The sequence below is a fragment of the Myxocyprinus asiaticus genome, chromosome 4 (genome assembly GCF_019703515.2).
Source record: "Myxocyprinus asiaticus isolate MX2 ecotype Aquarium Trade chromosome 4, UBuf_Myxa_2, whole genome shotgun sequence".
In the NCBI taxonomy this organism is placed as follows: Eukaryota; Metazoa; Chordata; class Actinopteri; order Cypriniformes; family Catostomidae; genus Myxocyprinus; species Myxocyprinus asiaticus.
In genome coordinates this window covers 38338198-38365056 of record NC_059347.1, presented here as the reverse complement: position 1 = coordinate 38365056, position 26859 = coordinate 38338198, and the positions used below count along the sequence as shown (strand labels likewise).

The following is a 26859-nucleotide window of genomic DNA, read 5'->3' as shown; positions in this document are numbered from 1 at the left end:
AGTCGTATGGATTACTTTTATGCTGCATTTATGTCCTTTTTGGAGCTTCAAAGTTCTGGCCACCATTAACTTGCATTGAATGGACCAAAAGAGCTGAGATATTCTTCTAAAATCTTCGGTTGTGTTCAGCAGAAGAAAGAAAGTCATATACATGGGATGGCATGAGGGTGAGTAAAAAGTGAGAGAATTTTCACTTTTGGGTGAACATTTCAAATATAATCTAGACTGTGTAATTTGATGGGTCAGTATTATGCTTTAAAGGACTGCTGATCAGTACCAGTTTATTATTATTATTATATAAAAGTTGTGCATTGATATTGTGAATGTGAATTCCTTAAGATAGGGAAAGAGGGACTCAGCAGACTAGCGCAGGCCTAATCACATGACCGTGGTTAAAAGTCTGAGGAAGTCGTTCATCCGCAGCCCTAGTGCAAAAACTGGCTGTATCTCAACACCTAGTTAGCTAGCTTCCTAGACAGCTAGTGGGACATTGGGATAGTGGGATTGGTGCGTGAAGAATATTTGGGGATCACAGGCGCGATCCGACTCAGCTCAGCTGTCATTGACTGTGATCAATAAATGTTAGAATGGCTTGCCATACTGTGAGCCGAGCTAAACGCGGTTACGATCTCCAAAAATACTATCTAGGATCAAGTAGCTCACTAGGATTTGAGACACAGCCACAATGTGCCTTTTGGGGAGTTCCGAAATGGCTCGTGTAAACGATATGCATTCACAGTAGTTTTCTGTCGTTTCACCTATTTAATGCCAGAGGTATGTTTATTTTACTAACCGCACATCGATCACGAGTTGTAGGCAGTGGAAAACAGGACTGAAGCTCTGCAGATGAGAGTCGACTCGGGGTTTGTTGACAGGTCTTGTTAATTGTGTTACTGTGTTAATATTATATTAAACTGTATTTTCCAGTAGAGAAAGATGTTGTCATTAGAGGAAGCTAAAGCGAGGTTAGAAAGTGCAGGGCAGAGCCATGTTTTACAATTTTGGGCCGAGCTATCTGCAGAAGAAAGGGATTCGCTTCTGGAGGAGATCTCTCAGCTTGAGCCTGAAGAGTTACTCCGGCACTGCCGGGCTGCTGTTGCGGCTGCAAGCCGACAATCGAGTGCTGATGGACGGCTTGACGCCCGGATGGAGCCCGTTCCTCCAGAGTTCATTGGAAGTGTGCGTAAAAGTGACAAAGAAACACTTCAAATATGGGGTGATGAAGGTACATTGGCAAGAACATGGTTAACATGTTAAAAATAAAATAGAGCAATAATGTTTTTATAAATTTTTGTACTTTTGCCAAAAGTAACATGACATTTATTATGACTATATAAAAGACATTAATCTTTTTACCATCAACATACCTTTTTCAGGATTATTGCAGATTTCACAGGACAGAGTGGCTGTTCTGCTGTTAGCTGGTGGTCAGGGCACTCGACTTGGGGTGTCATACCCCAAAGGAATGTACAATGTTGGGCTTCCAAGTGGGAAAACCCTGTACCAAATCCAAGCAGAGCGTATCCAGAAGGTGCAAGAGCTGGCGAATCTGAAGCATGGTTGTAGGTGCACAATAGCATGGTGAGGTTCTTTCAGTTGCACGATTCTTATGAATTTGTTCATAAACAACCATTAATATAAGCAAAAGAGAGAGAAACATACATTGCCCGCTCTTGTCAACAGGTACATAATGACCAGCGAGTTCACCCTGGGGCCCACAGAGAAGTTCTTCAAAGACAATGGCTACTTTGGTCTTAGTCCATCCAACGTGATCATGTTTGAGCAGAGGATGATACCAGCTGTGGGCTTTGATGGAAAGATCATCATGGAGAAGAAGAACAAAATTGCCATGGCACCGGGTCAGAGACCATTTATTGTCTTCTTTGATCAGTTGAGTTAGGGCTACTTTTTAATTTTTTTATTTAACCAGGCCAGTCAGAATTCTTATTTACTGTACAATAACAGCCTGGCAGTTTTAAAGGACAACTTTAACAAGAGCTGTTCACCAGCATGCAAATATTGTGTTTTTGATGCTGGTGTTTCCTCCAGTTTAATGATCTTAACCAGCAATACTTCCTTGGTAAACAAGCGTCATCCAAAAGATCATGCTGGTCGCACAGTTTCACCAGCTTTTTGCTGATGAACAGCTTTGTTGTGCTGGTCCACCAGTCAGACCAGCACCAAATCAGCACTAACCAGCAGATATCTGCCATTCATGCTGGTCTAAGCTAGATTAGCAGGGAAGCCTCAAAGAGCTGCACTTTTGCCTATTGCAATGATGTGTTGCATCATTTAAACAGTATTTTCATCATACGACAATCATCAACAATCAAATCAGTATAATTATTACTAGTGTCTATACGAAAACTGATGTTTGCATCTCCATGTCAATGGCCTCTTCAGATGGAAATGGTGGTCTCTATCGTGCCCTAGTGGACAACAAGATTCTAGAGGACATGGAGAGGAGGGGAGTGGAGTATCTTCATGTGTACTGTGTGGACAACATCCTGGTGAAGATGGCAGACCCAATCTTCATTGGCTTTTGTGTACACAAAGGTGCAGACTGTGGAGCCAAGGTGAAAATTAGAACCCATCTCTTAACTTTACAGTTCTTATTTGTAGAACAGTTTGCATAATTTTGGAAGGCTTCTTTGGCCTTCTGCCAGACTAGACTAGCTATGTCAATACAGAAGTCTGCACATTCATTACAGAAAGATATGTTTTGATGCATTAAATCTTTAAAACGATAATGAAATCTCCTAAATATTATTTTCTACATTTTAAAATAACAGTGGCATCTAGAAATAGGGATTCTAGGTTTGCTCTGGTTCTTGGGTCCATTCGGTCCATCTTATAGAAGGATATTATCATCTAAATGCCCCAAATATAGGTTAGATTAATGGAGGCTGAACTGCTTTTCATTCTGGGCAGGTGGTGGATAAGGCCTATCCTGCAGAGCCTGTTGGAGTGGTGTGCCGTGTAGACGGTCTCTATCAGGTAATAGAGTATAGTGAGATCCAGCCAGAGACTGCAGAACTGCGAGGCCCAGAAGGAGAGCTCCTGTTCAGTGCTGGAAATATCTGCAACCACTTCTTTACCAGAGGCTTCTTAAAGGAAGTGGCTGAGTATGTGGCCGACATGCTTTTTCAATTTTAAAATATATTAGCATTCTCACAATTTGTAGGGCCATTTTTCCATTGTACAGAAAGGACAGGTTTTGCTTTAGTGAGTTTTTGTCACGTTAAAAATAAGCCAGATTTTGTTATAATATTTTGTAATAACAATGAATATGGCTCCTAATATCAAGAGTTAGTATCTTTATATTCATTGTATAGGTACAAGATTAGTTGATGTCTAATGACAAGGACACCTAATGTCTACATGCAACTGTTTGCAGTGGCAGTTTGTAAACCTGAAAGCACTTGGAAATGGCAGTGCTCTCAGAACACTTGCATTTTTTTAAAGGATTACCAATGTATTGACTTGACGCAAACATGGCTCTCTGTGTAAAATACTTTATTATTTTAATACTTTTTTTTCTTCCAGAAAGTTTGAAAGTCAGCTGAAGCAGCATGTGGCATTAAAGAAGGTGCCATTTGTGGATGGAAAGGGAAATCTGGTGAAACCAACCAAGCCCAATGGCATCAAAATGGAGAAATTTGTCTTTGACGTCTTCCAGTTCTCAAAGTAAAATTTACTGCTATAATTTTGGCACTGAGACAAATTTGGGAATCGCTATCTCCCTTACCATCATCTCTTTTTGCAGGAAATTTGTTGCCTTTGAGGTGTTGAGAGAGGAGGAATTTTCACCCCTGAAAAATGCTGATGGGGCGCCTCTGGACACACCAACCACAGCTCGCCGATCTTTGTTAGCACAACATTATCGCTGGGTTTTGGCAGCTGGTGGAAGCTTCCTGGATGAGCAAGATAATCCCATCACCCCAAAACATAGGTGGGAACACAAAATGCCCTTTATGATATCAGTAAGAATGAATGAAATCTACTTGTGAAATCTAGTTGGTTTGAACCATGTGAACTACAGTTTAGAGAAAAAGGTTAATGCTTCAAAAGGGATCATCATTACACAACACAGAATAGGGGCGGTACGGTGGCTCAGTGGGAAGCACTGTCGGCTCACAGCAGGAAGGTCACCAGTTCAAGTCCCTGGCTCAGTCTGGGCCATTCTGTGTGGCATTTGCATGTGTGAGGTTTTCTCCAGGTGCTCCAGGTTTCCCCACAATCCATAGACATGCAGGTCAAGTAAATTGGAGACCCTAAATTGCTCGTAGGTGTAAGTGAGAGTTTGAATGTGTTTGTCTGGCCACCTTCGGCTCAAGACAGCTGAGATGGGCTCCAGCATAACCTTGTATAGGATAAGTGGCTATAGAAGATGGATGGAGGGACAACACAGAATGTAGAACTGGATATGCTCTAGAAATGTCTAGAAATCAACTATATTCTCTAACCTTACGTTGTGAATCCAATACCTTCTGACAGGCTTAACTTAAAAGGTTTAGGAATATGCCTAAAAGAAATCTACCCTTACATTTTGAGGCAGTTCAAAGGGATAGACAGCAGAGGGTGTAGTTTGTGATGACTGACTGCTGAATTTGTTTTCTTTTTTTTTTCAGTGTGGCACTGAATGAAGACCCCCCAGCAATCTGCGAAATCTCTCCCTTCATATCATACTTTGGCGAGGTATATGTTTGACACATTACTGTTGTATTCTATGTTCTATGTGGAGTATTTACTTCACAACAGTGAAGTAAACCAGTGATGTTTTTGACGGATAATCTCAGGATACCGTTTTGAATATGTTTAGACAAAATCTTAAACAAAAAAATGAAAATTCTCTCATTATTTACTCATTTTTATGTCATCCCAGATGTCTATGACTTTCTTTCTTCTGCTGAACACACATGAGGATTTTTAGAAGAATATCTCAGCTCTGTAGGTTCATGCAATGCAATCGGTCCAAAACTTTGAAGCTCAAAAAGCATCATAAGGTTAAAGGCAGGATAAAAGTAATTGATATGAAAGTGGTTAAATCCATGTTCTCCGAAACGATATGATACAGTAGGCGTGGGTGAGAAACAGATCAATATTAAAGTCCTTTTACTATAAATCTCCACTTTCAAACAGCCTTCCTAAGTGCTAATCTCTCCTAAGTGTTCTTCCACTTTTGTTTTTGATGATTCACATTCTTCGTGCATATCGCTTCCTACTGGGCAGGGAGGAGAATTTATAGGAATAAAGAACTTAAATATTGATCTGTTTCTCACCCACACCTATCATATTGCTTCAGAAGATATAGGTTTAACCACTGGAGTTGTATGGATTACTTTTATGCTGCCTTTGTTCTTTTTTGTGCTTCAAAGTTCTGGACACCATTCACTTGCATTGTATGGACCTGCAGAGCTGAGTTATTCTTCTAAAAATCATTGTGTTCAGCAGACGTAAGTTACACACATCTGAGATGCATTAAGGTGAGTAAATGATGAGAAGTTTCCATTTTTGGGTGAATATCTGAGTCTTGAGGAGAGTCATACAATTATGGGGTAGAGGTTTGTACAAAAAGAGGTATGACTGGCCCAGAGTAAAAAAAAAAAAAATAATAATAATAAAGGATTACAATCTCAAGTGTGAACATATGGAGCATGATGTGAAACAGAGCGAATGATGTCAGTGCAGAGTTCATGTTCTCAGGAGACAGCTTATGAGACAGCTGTATCTCTCTCTCTCTCTCCCTCTCTCCATCTTTTCTCTTCTTTTTTCATTTGTACACTTTTATGGCACATCATATTTTCAACCCTGTGTGTTTTACAGGGTCTGGAAAAGCTGCTGCAACAGAAGAACTTAAATTCCCCATTTCTTCTTGATGAGAATAAAGCCAAGAATCTTTTGCAAACTACATAAGATGCTGTTTGGACTATATACTGTACTATCATGTTCAGGCACATTTTTACAATGCAATGGAAATTAAAGGGATGTTTACATATCAGTTATCACTCCAGTAAAACATTTGGGCAGAACAGATTGTTTTGCCAACAAGGTAATATGGTAAATATTAAACAGAGATTCCTCAAATTCTTCTACAGGGCAGAGCACAATTAACTAATGATTAAAACTCAAATATGAATTTTGTATGATGTTTGAATCAGTGTAAAATACATAATATGCCCATTATAGTACACTTGATTTTGTATTAATATCTATTAGTTTTGTAATTGCCTATGGTTTTGTAATACTTGACAATATCAATAAAATCAAATACTCACTTATTGATCAGAGAATGTTTTGTCTCGGCTTTTCTTTTACATCAAAGTTTCATTTCAAAAGGTCACATGACCGCAGCTGACCATTAGGAAATGTGACATGTAACCCATCCACATCTAACCAGCGGAACGGCATCAACAAGCTTATTAGAGCGAAAGAAACAGTATTCAAAGAAGTCTCGCGCTTCGATTGCATTATAACGCAATAACCTGTTGCATTGTATGTGCAACATTCAATATCTATGCTAAGCTGATTTGTTGCCGTAAAAATGGTTCTTGTTCTGGAATTTATCGTAGGATGCGGAGGAGCTCACCGACAGCTGGAATGTAACGGGTTATTATGAGCGGGCTAACATAGCTAGCTGCCTATAGAGATCTATGAGGCTGAAAAAATTAATCACGAGCATACAGCAGATGCATGCTTGGGTGTAAATAGAAGTATGCTAGGATGATTAAAAATGTGTTCGGATCAGGATTTCTGGTGAGAACCGCTCATGTCATCTTGACATGGGTTATAACGTTGATTCTCTTCCTCCACGACACCGGTAAGTGCTCTTCATGTCTCTTCATTATACTGTAAGGATATCTCGCCTCTTCTGTAGACTTGTTTTTTATGGAGATGGCAGCTGCTATTTACAGAAAGCTGCTATCCCCACCTCTTTCTGTGTCGTTCAGCTTTTACTAGTTAAAGTTTAGATGATCTCTTAATAATCTGCACAACTTCATTCTGTTCACTCAGTGTCAGTTGTGCTCTATTCTACTCTGCTATAATCTACACCGATCAGCCACAACATTAAAACCACCTGCCTAATATTGTGTAGGTCATGCCGCCAAAACAGCAGCAACCCTATTCTTCTCACCACAATTGTACAGAGTGGTTATCTGAGTTACCGTAGACTTTGTCAGTTCGAAACAGTCTGGCCATTCTCTGTTGACCTCTCTCATCGACAAGGCATTTCCATCCACAGAACTGCCGCTCACTGGATGTTTTTTTGTTTTTGGCACCATTCGGTGTAAATTCTAGAGTCTGTTGAAAATGTGTGAAAATCCCAGGAGATCAGCAGTTACAGAAATACTCAAACCAGCCCATCTGGCACCAACAATCATCCATGCGATTATCTAATCAGCCAATCGTGTGGCAGCAGTGCATACAGTCAGGCAGATGTGGGTCAGGAGCTTCAGTTAATGTTCACATCAACCATCAGAATGGGGGAAAAAAAAAAAGATCTCAGTGATTTGGACCGTGGCATGATTGTTGGTGCCAGATGGGCTGGTTTGAGTATTTCTGTAACTGCTGATCTCCTGGGATTTTCATATACAACAGTCTCTAGAATTTACTCCGAATGGTGCCAAAAACAAAAAACATCCAGTGAGCGGCAGTTCTGTGGACTGAAATGCCTTGTTGATGAGAGAGATCAACAGAGAATGGCCAGACTGGTTCAAACTGACAAAGTCTACGGTAACTCAGATAACCACTCTGTACAATTGTGGTGAGAAGAATAGGGTTGCTGCTGTTTTGGCGGCATGACCTACACAATATTAGGCAGGTGGTTTTAATGTTGTGGCTGATCGGTATTTTGCTCTGTTAAACTCTGTTCTACTCTATTGTACTATTTATTTATTTTTTTGTCTACTACACTCCGTCCCACTCTATTATGTTCCGTTCTGCTCTATTATACTTTATTCTGCTCTGTTACACTCTATTCTACTCTATTTTTGTCAACCACACTCTCCCACTCTGTTGTGTTCTATTCTAATCCACTATATTCTGAACTACAACACCGTTCCACAATCATGTTCCATTCTTTTTGGCTATATTCTGCTCTGTTACACTATATTCTACTCTATTGTAGTAAATGTATTCTGCTACACTCTGTCCTGCTCTATTGTGTTATATTCTATTCCATTATATTCTACACTACTACACTGTTCCCCTATTATGTTCTATTCTACTGTACTATATTCTGCTCTGTTACACTCTATTCTACTCTATTGTAATTGATTTTGCTCTACTACACTCTGTTCTATTTTATTCCACTATACTATACTCTATATTTTATTAATCTGTTTTATATTTCTGTTCTACAACACTGTTCCACTTTATTATATTCCAATATACTTAGCTCTACTAAACTCTATTTCACTTTACTACACTGTTCCACAGTTGTATTCTGTTCTACTTTGCCTTATTCTGTTTTCATGCAGACTTCCGCAAACAGGAGAAGGGAGAGCTCACACTTCCAGTTTTTTTTGTCCTGCTGGTGCTGTTGTCTGTGTTGCTGTACTTTGCTGTCTCGCTAATGGATCCCGGTTTTGTCCTATCTGATGACTGCGACTTGCAGGTCAGTTACAGGCACCTTCTACAACCACTTTACCTGTAATCTAACTGAAGTCTGCTTGTACACCACTGCAGAGTAATCAGTTTTTATATCAACATACATCTCACCGTATTTCAGTTCACACTTGGTATCACAGAGGAGACACAGGATATGATTCCTCAGACCACCAAGTCCCTACGGGTGTGGCGCTGTGGACACTGCTTGGTACAGGTGCGTTGTCGTTCGCGATACCATTAAGATGCACTACACTGTACATAAATTCAATCTTTCTTTGAAATAGCAACCCATGAGATCAAAACACTGCCAGACCTGTCAGCACTGTGTGCGTCGCTATGATCACCACTGCCCCTGGATAGAGAACTGTGTGGGGGAAAGGAACCATCGCTGGTTTGTGCTTTATCTGGCTGTTCAGCTTATTGTCTTACTGTGGGGACTGTACATGGCCTGGTGAGTAATCATATGCTATGTATAACGAAGTGAAATAAAAAAATAAAATAAAGATATAAAGTTTTTCTATTGGAGAAACCGGATTTGAAATGAAAAAATTACAGACTCCATTTTCCATTTCCACAACACAATATAGGGAAAAAAGTCAAGCAAAAAAATACACATTTATAATGGTGGAAAATGTAATAAAATAAGGGGGAATTGCTTTCAATTAATAAAATACTACTCAGTTACAACACTCTTATACTTTAATCTTGAATACAACATATGACCCCCCCCAATCCTAAAGTCTATTTTGATAGTAAAGATTGACTTCAATTTGGGCTAAAGAACATCTCCCAGTCCAGCTGCCGTGTTTGCATTAAATCTCTACTGTTGTACAGGTCGGGCTTCAGTCACGCCCCCACATGGCAGTTGTGGTTGAGGACCAACGGTGTGCTCCTGGGAGCGGCAGCAGTGGTGGCTGTGTTATCCTTGACAGTTCTTCTCCTCCTGGGGTCTCACCTGTACCTGGCATCCCTAAATACCACCACCTGGGAGTTCATGTCTCGCCACAGAATCTCTTACCTCAAGCACTGCGGTATAGACGAAAACCCCTTTGACCGAGGAACCCTGCGCAACCTCTGGGGCTTCTTCTGCGTGTTGGAACCGGTGGTGTGGGAGCATGTGTATTTTAAGCAAGGCAATGATCCCATTTAATTCACAATTCCACCTGGAAGTCATAGCTACAGTTAGAATAACCAAATAACCAACTAGATTAAAGTTGATGTTTCAGTGGAAACTGTTCCAACTGCATCTGCAATCTAAAAGTTAGCCTATACCCTCCTCTGAGTGACCCATTCCATTTTGAAAGTGATTTTTAAGTGCATGAACTTTGTAGTTACAGTGATGTTTAACTATTTTTGTAGGTCTTATCAAATAAGATGGAATGATGAGTGTTTTTATAACAGGTGTTTAATGTTAATCGATACTTTCTCCAAATAGTACTTTGACAATTTTTCACATTTGAATAGCAAAAGCACAAAATCACAGCTGTAATGTGGATTTCCATTAATGCAATACATTGTGATAATTACTCTAGTACTTAATTTACTATATTTCTGCTCCCTCTGAATATCTTTCAATTTTATATGCTAATCATTTGTAATTATCCTCTTCTCCCATTTATGATACTTAAAACTAGCTGTTGACCAACAGTAATATATCACCTTTTTTATAAAATGCCTAGCATACAGTAGCTGCAGATGGCAAGGTATTGTTACATCAACATTGGTTTTGTGCAAATATTGCGTGTTAATGAACTTGTGAAATACTATCAGTTTATGTGTACAGTGTACATTTATGCTAGACCATGTTTATGCTTTTAAGATCAATTTCAGACAGGGTAATGAGAAGTTCTTGTGAAATAATTTTCTATTGCACTTTCTACATCAGTAGTTAAATTTCAATGTGCTTGTAATGTGATTTTATACAAGATGAAAACTACCTATTTTGCATTTACTAAAAACATTATCTCAGTTCCACTCGCTGAACAGATTGACACTGCAAATAGAGAAATCAGCATATTAAAAGAATAAAACTGAATTTTGAATACAAAACATAAGCAGTGCAGTAATGCTCAACATTACAGAAATTGCAGTATTTGTTTTCTTAGATGCAAAACTTATTTTTATATAAAAAAAAAGGCCTTTCCCATTACATATCAGAATCTTAGAGAGAAAAATGAATGTGATATTCCTTTGAATGTTTGATGCCAGTGCAGGAAAATAAATGTTTTTGGTAATTGAGTACAGTGCTGTCCATATAGTGTAGGGCTGGACGATATCGTAGAAATATTGCGATATCCGATTAGATCGTCAACCCCTCAGCTGAGGGTCTGTGAATTTTTTTGCTTTATTGATTTTGCTTAAATTTAATTCATTTATTGAAACACAAAAAACATAAAAAAAAAATAATAATAATAATAAAAAAAGACATTTCTAAATTCAAATTGCACTTTAAACGAAAAAAAGCAATTAAAATAAAGTGGTCAAAAAAATCTTATTTAACCACCTCCCCAAATACAAACATTTACCATCTCAAACAGCTCCATTTGCCATCACGCAAGCATCCGTCAACGACAACAGGTGGAAAATTACAAATAACCTACAGATTAAGAACTAAAGACAATTATAAATGTGAAGATAATAATAATAATCAAAATAATAAAGCCTAATAAATTCCCTTGTGTTCCCAAAATAATGCTGCCAAATTTGTGTACTTATCGATTATCAAATTTGTGTATTGCATTTTGGTAATACAGTTAATGCTGCCTAAAGAAAATAAAATAAAACTACATTTTAAGTTCAAAGTGAACGTGTCTTGTATTATTTTATCATTTAATCACTTCCGTCTTTGTTTCTTTAAAACAAAGATATATTACTGAACCTGCAGAGTTGCATTCACAATGCATGCTAAAAAAATAAAAATAAAGTGAACTAAATTCACAGCACCTCCTGAGATGATCGGAGATCATTTGCAGCATTCTCATAGATGACATTATTCTTGCAAACAGTTTTCAGATGAATAAAAGAGAAAAAAAGACTGATAACTCTTGCCTGTTCCACGCGACAGACTCATGCTGCACGCCTCTGAACACACAGCGAATCAGACACGAGCATTGATGGCTTTTCTTTTGTCTGTTCTTAAAAATATAATAAAGTGTGTTTCTTCAAGTGCATGTCTTTGTGACTAACAGCATTTCTTTTCGTGTGTCACTCCGAGACGTCCTGCAGCCTGTTAGATGAGGAAAATTACCCGCACATGAAATACCTGCATTTGGACGAGGAGCTTGCGAACTGGATTCCGCCTCGTCGCATTTGGCAGGTGGCGGGTGCTGTTTCACACCCTGGCCACTGATTAATATATTTGCCGACTTCCCAGATCCATGGTTTTGCCATTTCCAGATATTGTCCATCATCGTCTGTTCACAATATGCATCGGGATCTTTTTAAGACATCGACGATATCCGATAACATCGTCCTATCGCCCAGCCCTATAGTGTGGTTCTTTTTACAGAACAAAGTTAGAATGTCCTCAGCACAATATATAAAGCAATAAGCTTTATACTTTTTAATTTTTATTAAATCGCTTCTATAAAATTTTTGTTTTTTAATGTATCAATATCAATGCTGAAATTTCATGTATGATTTGTGCACGCTTTGATCAAAGTTATGCAATTTTTCTTGAAGATTCAATATTTTGCAACTTCAGTATTCAATAAACTGAACAAACATGGTCACACTGTATTTTATTTCTGAAAATACATTCATTCCTTCAGTTACATTTACTTTTATATGTAATTGTCCTTCATGTGGCTCATAGAAATAGCAAGTTTCATTTAAATATTTTAGTGTCTTTTTTGTTCACAGTGTAAATTATTAGTAAACCACATTCACTTTTATGAATGATCACCGTCAAGTCAATTTCAGAGAGCAAAAACAGTTTGACTGTTTAAATATCGGCTTAGTGAGTGAATGTGCTAACCTTAATATGCTAAGACACAGAGTAGAATATGGTTAGCCTTATTAAATAGTCTTGAACTTAATGCACATTTGTCCAGCGGAGAGCTATAAAGAGAAAGGCAGGACAGAGCATAGTGCACAGGTTGCCATTTGCAGCTGAACACTCTCAAGACTAAAAGAGCTGGATTTGAAATGGGTGAACTGGTTCAAAAGTCATCAAGCAACGTTTATCTGGGACACCAATGTTATGTCAAACCCAGATTAGGGACAACCAGAGATCAAAATTCTCCAAGTTACACACAAATGTGAAGGTTTAACATAAACATACATCACATAGACTGAGCATGGAAGAATTTATATGATCTAACACTACGAGCGCACACTCCAATAGTTACAGTGTGGAACATAAGGAGCTTAAGATTCTCTAGCCGTATTTATCATTCAGATCAGCACATCAGAAATCCTTAAAAACCAAGCTAGAAGAAAACTGCATTCGGTGAAACTTTACAATAAGGCTGTATCCATTAAAATCAGTTCACACAGTATTTAACATGAACTAACAATGAATAATACTTTTACAGCATTTATTAATCTTGGTTAAAGTTCATTTCTACATATACTATTACATTAAATGTTTACCATTAGTTACATTAGTTATAAACAATTAAAAATAGTATTTTTATTAATTAATGTTAATCAAGATCAATAAATGATGTAAAAATATATTGATCATTGTTAGTTCATGATACCTAATGCATTAACTAATGTTAATGAATAGAACCGTTTTGTAAAGTGTTACCCAGCATTTGGCCCCCTGTCTTAGTCTGACACAATCAATACCTGTTCAGTAACAGTTCAAGTACATTTTGGCATCGTAGTTCATTGTAACATTTAAACAGTTTTTGACTGAAAACAAAAACATTACATTTTTGCAGATGATGGGTCTGGGGTCTAAAAGACAAGTTCCAAAAAATAACAATTTGTACATTTAACTGACACACAAACCCAGGACCACAGTCAAAAGCTTGGCATGAACTGAGTCTACTCACAGTTGATACTGAACCCTCTCATGCTCAGAGACGGTCGCTGTGTTCTGGCCATGGCTGATCACATGATTTTTGTTGGTTTTAAAATCCAGCGATGGTCTGGACTGTCTTTGGAGCTCAAGCACACATTTGCAGCCAGTTTCACAAAAAGCGTACAGCAGCTTAACATGGGACCAGCTTTATTTGACTTGACTGCATAACTGCAGGGAGAGAGTAATTGGATAAAGAAGACAGAGTGAGTGAAAAGAGGGTAGAGATTTGAGATGCCACAACCCCTCCAGGTGTAATCAAGTGGAAGTCAGTGCAGCGCCGAGAAGTCAAAGTCTGCAAAGAACTCCTGCTGCTCAGCCGTGAGGAAGAACTGCTTCTGCGGAGGGGTCAGGATGGGCTTCAGGCGTGTGAACTCCTCGTCAAAGTTACTGACATCCGCCGGGGCTTTAATTGACGGCAGGAAAGGAGGTTTGACTCTTTTGGCCAACAGTGCTTCCCAGTCTATGCCCTGCAGAGAGCAAAAGGGAATAGTGTTCTTTTAAAAGAGAAGTCTTTAAAGGGATAGCTCACCCCAAAATGAACATTGTCATTATTTATTGACCCTCCTTTTGTTCCTAACCAATATGACTTTCATTCTTCCGTCAAAGACACAGGAGATGTAAGGCAGAATGACAGCCTCATTCACTTTTACTTTTAATGCATCTTTTTTTCATACAATAAAATAAATGAATAGTGTTTAAGGGGTTATCTGTGTAAACATGCACTAGACAGATGTCTTTGACTTCGACTCTCACTGTTTTTTAGTGTCTCACACAAGAGCGCCACGTTGTAAGACAAAGTGTCAAATTAAAAGAGCATCTTGAGAAACCTGCGTTTTGTTCCATTCATTGTGCTGCGTCTAGCATTTTTTTTTTGCGCAATAACCCTTTCGGTCTAAACGGCCCCTAAGGCCACGTTGAAACTACATTCATTTCACTACGTTTACGCCTCTCATCCACACTGAGGCTGACATTCTGCTAACATCTCCTTTAGTGTTCCATGCATGGTCACATGGGTTTGTAACTAGTTTTTTTCTGATTAACAGTTTTTATTGATTCATACAATTGACAAAGAAAAGCAAACCATATATTCACAGAATCATTATTACCACTCCCAATCCCCAACCCCACCCTGACCCTCAACAAACATCCCTGTGGTCTCACATGTGTATCCACAAAAAAATAAAAAAAATAATAATAACACACATATAAAACTATACTTCTCTCTCCACTGCCCCTCCCCAAGAGCCCTCCAAGAAGGCCAAATAGCTGCCCCATTTTCTATCAAATTAATCTAATTTCCCCAGCCTTCTACATGACAAGATATGGATTTTTTAATGGCCGATGCCGATATCCAGAGAGCAGTGTGGCCGATAGGCCGATACAAAGCCGATATATCACACAATTTAATATAGTAAATAACATACACACAAAATTGCTAAAAAATAAACTCTTATTTAGCACTATATTTACTCAATTTCACACAAAACTTTAACTTTGTAAAAAAGAATCTAAAAAACAATATTGTATTTTAAATAGTAGATAGCAGTTTCTTCTGATTTCTGTTTAATCATAAAATATTAATAATTAATTTGCCTGATAATTAACGCTGACTACCACCCCTGGAATCGCGAGATCGAATCCAGGGCATGCTGAGTGACTCCAGCCAAATCCCCTAAGCAACCAAATTGGCCGGGTTGCTAGGGAGGGTAGAGTCACATGGCGTAACCTCCTCGTGGTCGCTATAATATGGTTCTCGCTCTGTTGGGTGCATGGTGAGTTGTGCTTGGATGCCGCGGAGAATAGCGCGAAGCCTCCACATGCGCTATGTCTCTGCGGTAACACGCTCAACAAGCCACGTAATAAAATACGCGGACTGACGGTCTCGGACGCAGAGGCAAATGAGATTCATCCTCCGCCACCCGGATTGAGGTGAGTCACTACGCCACCACGAGGACATAGAAAGCATTGGGATTGGGCATTCCAAATTGGGGAGAATAAATAAATAAATAAATAAAATAATTTATTTGCCCATGAAGAAATTGTTAATATATTAGGAAGAAGGAAATAACAGTACACACAGTAGTCCAGCAACCATGTATGGCATGTGCGCATTATCAATCACATTTTCTAAAAAAATACAGAATCAAATCAATTCCACATACAGTGTATAGTGAATATGACATTTACTTATAGCACACGTGAATCGTTTTTACTTGCATTCACGTGCTCCGCAATCTCCTGACAGTTTAAACGGCCTAGATCGACTGCTTGGATTGTCACAGAGTGACCATCATGATTTGTGAATCAGAGGAACTTTTGATCCTGATCCTGAAGTTTTGATACTGGCTGATGGAATACATGCTTCAGAGGAAGATATAAGATGAGCGCTTAAAGGGAAAAAAAACGCTGGATTTTCGTAAGGTTTGTGATTTACATCTGTTTAAACCAGATATTTGCAGATGATATTGTAACATTTGCAGATGGCAGGCTTTCCCCCACTTCTCTAGAGCTGGGGAGGGGGACAAGGGGAGAAAAATAAAAAATAAAAATCGGAGAGGGAAAGAGCGAGGCGGAGCGACAGTAAGAGAGAGAGAGAGAGAGAGAGAGAGAGAAAAATTGCTCGCCGGTTCACAGACACGCCGTCGCCCGTTCCTCGACCACTTCTCCACCCTCTGGCAGACGACAGCCACTCCTCCCCGGGCGGACAGCAGCAAGTCCTCCAACCCCTGGCAGATGGAATGCCCCACCACGTTCCGGCGGCCGGTTGCGAGCCCCTCAGCCGTTGACAGAGGCTCCACCGCTTCAGGCGGCCAGCAGCGAGCCCCTCCTCCCCTCGCGGATGGCGGCCATTCCTCTGCGTCCAGGCGGCCAGCAGTGACTCCTCCGTTCCCTGGCAGACGGCCGTGGCTGCTCCTTTGGGTGGACGGCAGTGGTGAGGATTCCACGACAGCGCATCCCACCTCCTTCCCGGGTTGCGGAACCAATGTAACAGGGTTCAAATGGGCAAGGAGGCGGTGGGAACCGGACGAAGCATCAAAGTAATATTTTAATGAAAACAAAACACAAACACACACACAGCAACTACGTGTGGCTCTCTCTCTCCCGAACTGCCACATCCGGATGCATTTATCCCTCTCCTCGGCTGATTAGCCCGATTGGGGGCCGGCCATGCGTAGTCACGGTCCCACCCTCCTCCTCGTCACAGGTATATAATAGAAGTTTTGTTGATATTTGCCTTTTATCATTAGAAAAGAAAGTAAAAAGTGACAGGGAACTGCTAAGGAGAGGCTGATAGAACACGTGCTTTAGAGGTAAATAAATGAGCGCTCCACAGGGCGCTGAATCTGCTCAAGTTGTGTGAGGCAGGTTTATTACATCTGTTTAAACAAGATATGTGCATATTTGCAGACAGTACATGATATTATTATCATATTATTATATGATTTTATCATTAGACAAAAAGTTACAGGGAACTTGATGATAGAGAGGGAGAATGAAACAGGCGAGCACTTTAACATAATGAGCTCAAATGCGTCTGCCGTGGCTCTGATATGCGGACCATTTAAATGAGACTGTGTTGCACACCGGTCTATTATTTTAGAAACACAATGGCACGTAACAACAAATGAACCGTGACTGGTCGTTTACATGTCTCAGTTGCTTTACATGTAAGCAGGCAATTCTCAGCGCCCTCAAGAAACAAATCGGTCAAACGGGAAAATGTATCGCCCGATGCCGATAATTAAAAAATTCCGAATATCGGCCTCGGTGATATATCGGTCAACCATTATTTGTAACAATATGAGGGTGAGTAAATGATGACACAATTTTCATTTTTGGGCGAACAATCCCTTTAAGAAAACTTTGCATAGTCAGTCAAGATTAATTTGGTTATTAATGGTCACCTGGAAGAACCTGTGTCTCTTCACTTCAATGGCATCTTGCTCTCCTGCTCCTAGTCTTCTTTCAGGGTTCTTTTGCAGCAACTACAACAAGAAGATAAAGTAAGAAAATGAAATTAATTTTTTGAATATAACATTTTCATTACTTTTTCAGTCAAAGGAATGAGTTGTTACCTTTTGGATAATAGAGACTGACTCAGGGGACAAAAACCTTGGGTAACACACTTCATCATTCACTATGCTGTCAAACACCTCCTCCTCATTATCACCAGGGAACGGAGACTGGCAGCCACAAAGAAATACAAACACAAGCATGTTTACACAATTTTTAAATACGCATAAAATCAAATCAATCAATCAATCAGTGCCTCCTCCCATTTACCTGCATTAAACAGTTGAAACGAAATAGCTGTTAAGTACAGCTATACTGCATTATACTGCTCTACAAAACCAAACCTGAAACTGACAAGAATGTCTTCAACGGATGGTAGTGTGGCGCCATGCGAGGTTCGGACGTGTGAACAGCGAGCTCTGCGCACTTTGCTAGTTTTAATACTTTTTGTGTCATAAACCGGTGAGACTTGATACACCCTGATTCTTAGCTTTTCTAGGAAAACAAAATGTCAAAGAATTCAGAATCTTCGGGCTCTGGAGACATCAAAGACACTTACGTTCTCAAGACCCCGAGCAGCAGGCCAAAAGCCCAGGAGGCAATTTGGATAGTGAGGTGAAGGAAATTCGGCGACAACTGATGTATGTGTCAGCAATGCTGACTTGCTGTAATACGTCGATCGATCACTGCCATGGAGACAAAATTCACTGAGATGGTTACAAGAGTGCCGGATGTTGAGAAACGGATCGATTATCAGGAGTCATCGGAAAGGGAATTAGCTGCTAAAACTCTAGTGACCAAGATGGGCTTGGAATGCGTTTGGAAAAAGAATCATGGAAGATATGGAGAATCGTAACCAACAGACTTACATCCGAATTGTTGGAATTCCTGAGTGAGCAGAGGGTCAGAATATGGTGGAATTTCTGGACGGGCTCTTTCAGAGTCTGCTCGACATAACAGGCTATACGCTGGAAATCGAGTGAGCTCATAGAGTTTTGGCCTGGCGATCCGCTGGGGGAGACAGGCCCCGATCATTTCTGGCCAGATTTCTGAGATCATCCGATAAAGATCTTGTGTTACGCGAGGCGAGGAGTAAAGGAAGGCTTTCTTGGAAGAACCACAACATTTTCTTGTTCCCAGACTTTGCAAATTCGATGAGAGAAACATGAACGATTCAAGGAATGCAAGAAACTCTTACATCAACGGAAGGTTGCTTTTGCACTGATGTTCCTGGCCAAATTGAGAATAGATGCTAAGGATGGCTGCAAAATATTTACATGTCCCCAACAATCATTGTCCTCCATAAAGTCAATGGAGTGAGTAAGTCATTGTGTGATACTCACTTTGCAGCTGAGTGGGCCTGACTCACTGAACATTCACTTGACCGTTTGAGGAAACTGGGTGCCTTTTTTGTTTCTTTTGGTGCTGGTTCCGCCTAACGGCTGGAGTTTGTTTTGTGTAGTAACACTCCTTCGGGACAGTGTTGTGGATGAATCTGCAAGTTCTTTGTGCTTATGCCTTCTATTGGTTGGAGTTTGTTTTGTGGAGTATTTCTTGCAGGACATTGGAGTGATTAGGACATTTGTTGCACTCATGTATCAGCCGCCTCACTGAACATTCGTTTGACTACCTGAGGAAACTGAACGCCTTTTTTTTTGCTGGTTCCGGCAGCGGCTGAAGCTTGTTTTGTGGAGGAACACACCTTCTGGACAGTTATGTGGATGAATCTACACGTTCTTTGTGTTTATCCCGCCTATTGGCTGGAGTTTGTTTTATAGATTTTCTTCTGTTATGTAATTGTCTCACATAATTTGTATAGAAACACCGGACTTGAGCAATCTGACGGAAAAGTTGTTGCGGGTGCTCTCGTAGGCGTACATGGACTGTTTGAATTTTGAGGTATGGACACCGGTTGGCGCTATCATGCGCTGGGTTAATGCGCACATTTTTCTTTTTTGTTTGGTTCTGGGGGAAGTTCGGGGTTTGACTGTTGCACTAATGTTAGAATGTGGTCTTTATAATTTTGTTTTTGACACACAATCTATTTTTTCTAATATGTCAAAATGTCAAATGTTAGTATGAGTGGATTGTCTCTCTCCACGTGGAATGTGAATGGGTTGGGGCATCCCATAAAAAGAAGGAAGGTTATTTATTTTCTTAAACGTAAGAAATATGATAGTGTTTCTTCAAGAAACGCATCTTTCCCCGCAGGAAGCTGAAAAATTTGGGAAAATATGGGGTGGGCATGTTTTCTTTAGTGCTAGCTCAATTAAGAGCAGGGGAGTCATTACATTGATAAGTAAACATCTACAATTCAAATGTCTCAAACAGAGTAGAGAAAATTAGGAAGAGCCATTATTGTTTTAGCAGAAATTCAGGGGCAAAGGTTGATTTTGGCTAATATTTACACACCTAACACTGATGATCAGGGCTTTTTTATAGATCTTGAAGGGATGTTGCAAGGTGCTGGCGCCACTCATGATATAATATTGGGAGGAGACTTTAATCTATTGATGGACTCAGTCCTTGATCATAGTGAAGCAAAAGTGTGTAAGTCCCCTAGAGCAACATTGACGCTTCACGGGACGTGTAAAAAATCTTGGTCTTACAGATATTTGGAGACTTTTGAACCCATCCAGCAGGGACTATACCGTCTTTTCATAGGTCCATAGATTTATTCTAGAATAGATTTTTTTTTTATATCTAAGTCCCTCATTTCATCTGTTGTTGACTGCTCAATTGGAAACATCTTATTCTCAGATCACGCCCTGGTGAGTTTATTGGTGTTGCCACATACGGAGAAAAAGAAATCATATAGCGCTTTAATGTATCCCTTTTGCAAAATCCTGAATTCCATCAAATGATAAAGTCTGAAATTAATATTTATATGGACACCAACTGGTCCGCAGTATCCTCTGTGGGCATGGCTTGGGATGCACTTAAGGTGGTTCTAAGGGGTCGGATCATACAGTATGCCTCATTCATCAAAAAAACCAAAGCATGAGAATTCATGGAGTTGGAATGGAATATTGAAAGTGCTGAGGCAGAGCTGAAGCGCCGAATGTCGTCTGATGGCCTCAGAGTATTGACCCGACTGAAATATATATAATACTATTTTGTCACGGAAGGTGGAGTTTTGGCTATTCAGGGCAAGACAGTCATACTTTGAGTCGGGGGACAAAGCAGGGAAGCTTTTGGCTAGATATATAAAGCAGAGAGAGTCTTTTTCTACCATTCCCTCAGTGAAATCTGCTGGTGGTGAAATTTTTACCTCGACCACCGTTATTAATAATGCTTTTAAAGAATTCTATCTTGATCTCTATAGTTCCACGTCTTCGTCTACTGATGAAAATATTAGAAACTTTGTGGAACCATTAGAACTCCCTAAACTGACAAATGAGCAAAAAAATTATCTTGATTCTGAGATAACCTTGGAGGGGCTTGTCAAGGTAATTAAGGCCTTGCCTACAGGCAAGGCTCCGGGGCCAGATGGCTTTGCTGCTGAGTTTTTTAGATCTTATGCTACAGAATTTGCTCCACTTTTGCTAGAAGTTTAAATGGAATCATTAAAGAATGGAAAGCTTCCGCCAACCATGACACAAGCCCGGATCAGTCTGATTCTTAAAAAGGACAAAGATCCAAGCGAGTGTAAGAGTTACTGTCCAATTTCCCTGATCCAGCTAGACGTTAAAATATTGCCAAAACTTTTGGCTAACCAATTACAGTTGTGCTCAAAAGTTTGCATACCCTGGCATAAATTGTGAAATTTTGGCATTGATTTTTAAAAATATGACTGATCATGCAAAAAAAACTGTCTTTTATTTAAGGATAGTGATCATATGAAGCCATTTATTATCACATAGTTGTTTGGCTCCTTTTTAAATCATAATGATAACAGAAATCACCCAAATGGCCCTGATCAAAAGTTTACATACCCTTGAATGTTTGGCATTGTTACAGACACACAAGGTGACACACACAGGTTTAAATGGCAATTAAAGGTTAATTTTTTAAAATTGCAATTAGTGTCTGTGTATAAATAGTCAGTGAGTTTGTTATCTCTCACATGGATGCACTGAGCAGGCTAGATACTGAGCTATGGGGAGCAGAAAAGAACTGTCAAAAGACCTGTGTAACAAGGTAATGGAACTTTATAAAGATGGAAAAGGATATAAAAAGATATCCAAAGCCTTGAAAATGCCAGTCAGTACTTTTCAATCACTTATTAAGAAGTGGAAAATTCGGGGCTCTCTTGATACCAAGCCAAGTTCAGGTAGACCAAGAAAAATTTCAGCCACAACTGCCAGAAGAATTGTTCGGGATACAAAGAAAAATCCACAGGTAACCTCAGGAAAAATACAGGCTGCTCTGGAAAAAGACGATGTGGTTGTTTCAAGGAGCACAGTACGACGATACTTGAAGAAAAATGAGCTGCATGGTCGAGTTGCCAGAAAGAAGCCAATGCCACAAAAAAGACCGGTTACAATATGCCCGACAACACCTTGACACGCCTCACAGCTTCCGGCACACTGTAATTTGGAGTGACGAGACCAAAATAGAGCTTTATGGTCACAACCATAAATGCTATGTTTGGAGAGGGGTCAACAAGTATTGTGCTCCTTGAAACAACCACACCGTCTTTTTCCATTGCAGCCTGCATTTCTCTTGAAAATCTCCTGTATTTGCAAGTTCAGTCATATTTTCAAAATCAATGCCAAAATTTCACAATTTCTGCAAGGGTATGCAAACTTTTGAGCACAACTGTAAGTAAAGTTATGACTTATTCTTATCTCTTCTACATATTTATCAGGTGGGGTTTATTCGAGGCCATAGCTCTTCTGATAACATTAGGCATTTCATCAATATCATGTGGTCAGTGGCTAATGATCAGACTCCGGTTGCTACCATCTCACTTGACGCCGAAAAGGCGTTTGATATGGTAGAATGGGATTATCTTTTTAAGATTTTGGAAATGTACAGATTTGGGAGTATGTTTATTGGATGGATTAAGTTATTTTATAGACACCCGGTAGCGGCGGTACAAACAAATGGATTAATTTCAGATTACTTTACTCTGGATAGGGGCACCCGGCAGGGTTGCCCTCTTTCCCCATTATTGTTCTGTCTTGCCCTGGAACCATTAGCAGCCGCGATAAGGAGGAGGATGATTTTCCAAGGGTGATGGCGGGAGGTGTGGCGCATAAGCTTCTGCTTTACGCAGATGACATTTTATTATTTGTCTCCGACCCTTCTAGATCTACGCCTTTGTAAGGCTGGCACCAGAATGTCTACAACCAAAAGGCGCCATTTCCGGTAAAAGTCAAAGAACTCTGCGAGAATCAACGTCATAGAACTCTCTCACAAAAGCTGAAATCTACACCTGAATATCACCACAGTGTGATAAATTGCAAATCACCTTGCTGCCCCCCCTTCTCTCTCCCCCTTCTCACCTTCATCAGCTCTGGACCAACACAAAAGACACAAGATTTATATGTAAAAATATAACAAATACCATGAAAACAAAGAATGCAACTGTATGTGTTTGATATCATTTAAGAGGTCTCTGTGCGACTGGTATAGTGGTCTCTTTCCCATGTTGATAAAACCAATGGTAACAAAGTTATAAGGTCTTTGCCAAATACTGCATAATTCTGGAGGTGTCTCCCCCTCCTTGACCTACAATTGAAATTATCTCCTGTATGTTAACAAGGTTAAACCACAGGAAGTGAAGAACCCATTCACCCCAAATCCTCATTGTTCAAAGGACAATACCATTTGGTACACAATGTTTATTCTGTCTAGATATTTAAGAAAGTTGGCATGAAGCTCTGGGAATCTGTATGCAGATCTCCCATGCTGTACCGCTGCATGTAGTTTTGTCAGGTATGTTTCTTTGACTTGTCTTTTATTTTTAGTAATGCTTGTTTATTCTGATCATGTGAAATTGGCTTTGATTTGAATTTCTGCAACAATGTTTTATTTCCTACCTGACAAATAAATTGTTATTATTTGATTTATTCTGAATTCCTCTGAAATCATTACTGGAGCTTTAATATAGGAGGAAGCCATTTAAAGACTCTCAGTTTGAATTTAAACCACTCAGGACAACCAGGTAGGACAACCACCTAGGACAACCAGGTAGGACAACCACCTAGGACAGCCAGGTAGGATTTGAATTTCAATAGACCAGGGTAGACCATACTGGAGCTTTAATATAGGAGAAACCACTCAGGACAACAAGGTAGGAGAAAGCCATTTAAAGACTCTCAGTCACTGCTCACCGCCCGTCTTAGCAAGTTGTATGTACGTATGTACTAAGCAGCAATATCGTCTGGTTATGAGAAAAGCCAAACCAGACGATATTAGTTAACCCTACAACCGCTGACTAAGAACGGAACTGGCCATCCATTTTCGGGAGGTTTACGTAATTTAATAACGGCCGGCGTAAGTCTCCAAAGATCAAAAGGACAATGAATAGAAGAGGATTTAGAGTAATCAATAACCTAAAAATGTTAAATTAAAAGAATGATCAGAAATTAATTAGAGCTTAAATATAAATTAGAGGTCAATTTAAAATTGGAGTCAGATTAATATAAAATTGGAGTCAGATAAAATGAATAACAGAATTAAATGTGTGAATTAACAATAATTGATTTACTTCAGCGCTCAGAAAAGACAGAACAACGCAGAGACCTTCAAGGGCAATTTATTGAAGTTCCACTCCGGAATGGATATGAAAATTATCCATAACCTTCTTTTTTACACCTTGCCTCCACAGAATTATTAATTCCTTTTCTAAGTTCTCAGGATACACAGTTAATTGGTCAATCCGAAGATTTGTCTCTGACAGCGTACTGCCCGATAACGGCTTTTCAGCCGGGCACCTTCCAGTGGCCCATACAGGGCATTAAGTATTTGGGTATTTTATTCCAAGCAAATTTGTGTTATTTAGTTAGTTAATTTTGACCCTTTAATAAAAAGGTTTTCGAGCGATGTGGGCAGTTGGGCTTCATTACATTTATCTATGATTGGGAAGGTTAATATTTTTAAAATGAATTGTACTCCAAAATTCAACTACCTGCTACAGTCTCTCCCTAAAGATGTGCCCCTCTCTTATTTCAAGCAATTTGATAGCATAGCGAAGTCCTTCATTTGGAATGGTAAACGTCCCAGATTACATTTCAGTAAGCTGCATAGGCCGATTAACAAAGGTGGGTTAGGCCTGCCTAAGATTTTGTTTTATTTTTATGTGATCGTTCTCAGACATCTGGCTCATTGGACGCTTCCACCTGAGAGAGCCCCTCCCTGGTTTTGTATTAAACAGGAAGTTCTTGCGCCTATTTTGCCATTACAAAGCCTTTCTATCAAACTAACCAGAGAAGTTAAATTACACCCTGTTATCGCGCATTTGCACTCGGTATGGACAAGTATCCAGAGTGTTTAATTTGGTCTCGAGCATATGGCTGAACCCATAATTATGTATTAATAAGTCCCCTTTCTGCTGGACAGAGTGGATTGTGAGGGGGGTTACTACACTCGGTGACTTATATGAGAGCGGAATGTAGAGATCCTTTGAAAATTTGGTTCAACATTTTGGGATTCCCAGGTCTCAGTTCTTTAGGTATTTACAGCTGCACCACCTGCTCTGTACTATTTTTGGGAGTAGCATACACCCCCCTAAAACGGCAGACACTCTGGGAGGGGTGATTACTGCTTTTGGAAAAGGTCATGGCATCAGTGTATTACTCCCTGCTAATTCAGAGTCTGGGGAACGGAGCTTTAACTTCTGAAAAGAGATTATGGGAGAAAGATTTAAACTTGGTATTGGAGGAGGGAGAGTGGCTAGGATTCTAAAAAATGTCAAGTCTGCATCTAGAGATGCAAGGGTGCGCCTTATGCAATTTTAAGATTTTACATCGATTCTATTGGACCCCCTCTAGATTGTATAGGCTTGGTCTTAAAGACACACCCACCTGCTGGTGATGCCAATCAGAGTATGGAGACATAACCCATGTCTTTTGGTGGTGTGTTAAGATCCAGGAGTTTTGGTTGAAGGTTCAGAGTTTTGTGTGTGACGTACTGGGCACTCGTGTTTCATTTAGCCCCAGACTCTGTATTTTGGGTGGTGGGGCGGTCATCGATGTAGAGAATAGACTCATAAAGAGTTGGGTCCTAACCAGTGTCATGATTGCCAGGCAGATAGTTTTAAGGGGATGGAGGTCAGCTGGAGCACCCTCATTTCAGGAGTGGTGCTCAGAGATGGGGAGGGTGGCGGCCTTTGAAGAAGGGTAATTTAGAAGACTGGGGAAACTGAACTTGTTTGTGGGGAAATGGGGCAGATATCTGGCGTTTCTGGATGTGTGATTATTATTATTATTTTTATTTTTTGTGTGTGTGTCTATAATCATGTATGACCACTGGGATGTTGTTGGGGGCCAGGGTGGGGTTGGGGATTGGGAGGGGTAAAAATGGGGGTTAATTGTTGATTCTGTGTATATATGTTTTGTTTTTCTGTGTTCAATATGTGAATCAATAAAAAAAAAAATTGTTAATCAGGAAAAAGAATGGCTTCAGTGTTTTTTGCTTGTACAGCCAAATTTGGATTATAAAATTGTCTCACTAAATTTTCTCTAAATCTAAGCATAGTTGAACCAAACCCATCTGTCATAGGACAGATCGCAGTCTAAGAGACCCCAGTTTAGTTATAACAAATTTTTGAGTAAATGCGCAGTTAAAAAGAATATTCTGGGTTCAATATAAGTTAAGCTAAGTTGACCGTATTTGTAGCATAATATTGATTACCACAAACATGTATTTCCACTCGTCCCTCCTCTTCTTTCAAAAAGCAGAAATCTGTGTTCCAGTGAGGCACTTACAATGGACGTGAATGGGGGCCAATTTTTGAATGTTAAAATACTCACTGTTTCAAAAGTATAGCCACAAGACCTAAACAATATGTGTTAACATGATTTTAGTGTTATAAAATCACTTACTAACATTTTGTGTTAGTTATAGCCAATTTTACAACTTTATTGCCATGACAATATGGTCAACAAAACCTAAAATCCTAAAATGACTGTAAAAATGATGATTTAAACAATTTACAGCTCAAATAATACATGTGTTTTAACAGAAGAATTAAATGTAAGTGCTTTTATAAAATTATAAGCTTCACATTTCTGCTTTTAAACCCTCCAAAAATT

The 26859-nt window shown here is 39.6% G+C and overlaps 3 protein-coding genes across 4 annotated transcripts in view; 2 read left to right on the top strand and 1 right to left on the bottom strand.

The window, feature by feature from the left end:
- The first annotated feature begins 438 nt into the window (after window positions 1–438).
- uap1l1 (UDP-N-acetylglucosamine pyrophosphorylase 1, like 1) lies at window positions 439–6287 on the top strand. Its single transcript, XM_051696480.1, has 9 exons — window positions 439–1225; window positions 1377–1581; window positions 1684–1859; window positions 2404–2576; window positions 2932–3125; window positions 3547–3687; window positions 3767–3952; window positions 4632–4698; window positions 5827–6287. Exons 1-9 carry the CDS (start codon window positions 937–939, stop codon window positions 5914–5916), a joined length of 1521 nt encoding a protein of 506 aa, XP_051552440.1. The 5' UTR covers window positions 439–936; the 3' UTR covers window positions 5917–6287.
- Window positions 6288–6369: 82 nt separating this feature from the next.
- LOC127439938 (palmitoyltransferase ZDHHC12-B-like) lies at window positions 6370–12261 on the top strand. The gene is made up of 5 exons (XM_051696243.1): window positions 6370–6820; window positions 8481–8617; window positions 8732–8824; window positions 8895–9061; window positions 9445–12261. The coding sequence occupies exons 1-5, from the start codon at window positions 6724–6726 to the stop codon at window positions 9758–9760; spliced, it is 810 nt and encodes a 269-aa protein (XP_051552203.1). The 5' UTR covers window positions 6370–6723; the 3' UTR covers window positions 9761–12261.
- Window positions 12262–12335: 74 nt separating this feature from the next.
- Window positions 12336–26859, bottom strand: part of pkn3 (protein kinase N3) — a 35941-nt gene continuing 21417 nt past the window's right edge. For both annotated transcript variants that reach the window (XM_051696241.1, XM_051696242.1), the window contains 3 exons: window positions 17719–17826; window positions 17548–17628; window positions 12336–14109 (listed from right to left, as the gene is read on the bottom strand). In XM_051696241.1, the coding sequence (XP_051552201.1) occupies window positions 13909–14109; window positions 17548–17628; window positions 17719–17826 (390 nt within the window). In that variant the 3' untranslated portion in view covers window positions 12336–13908. The remainder of the gene's footprint in view (window positions 14110–17547; window positions 17629–17718; window positions 17827–26859) is intronic.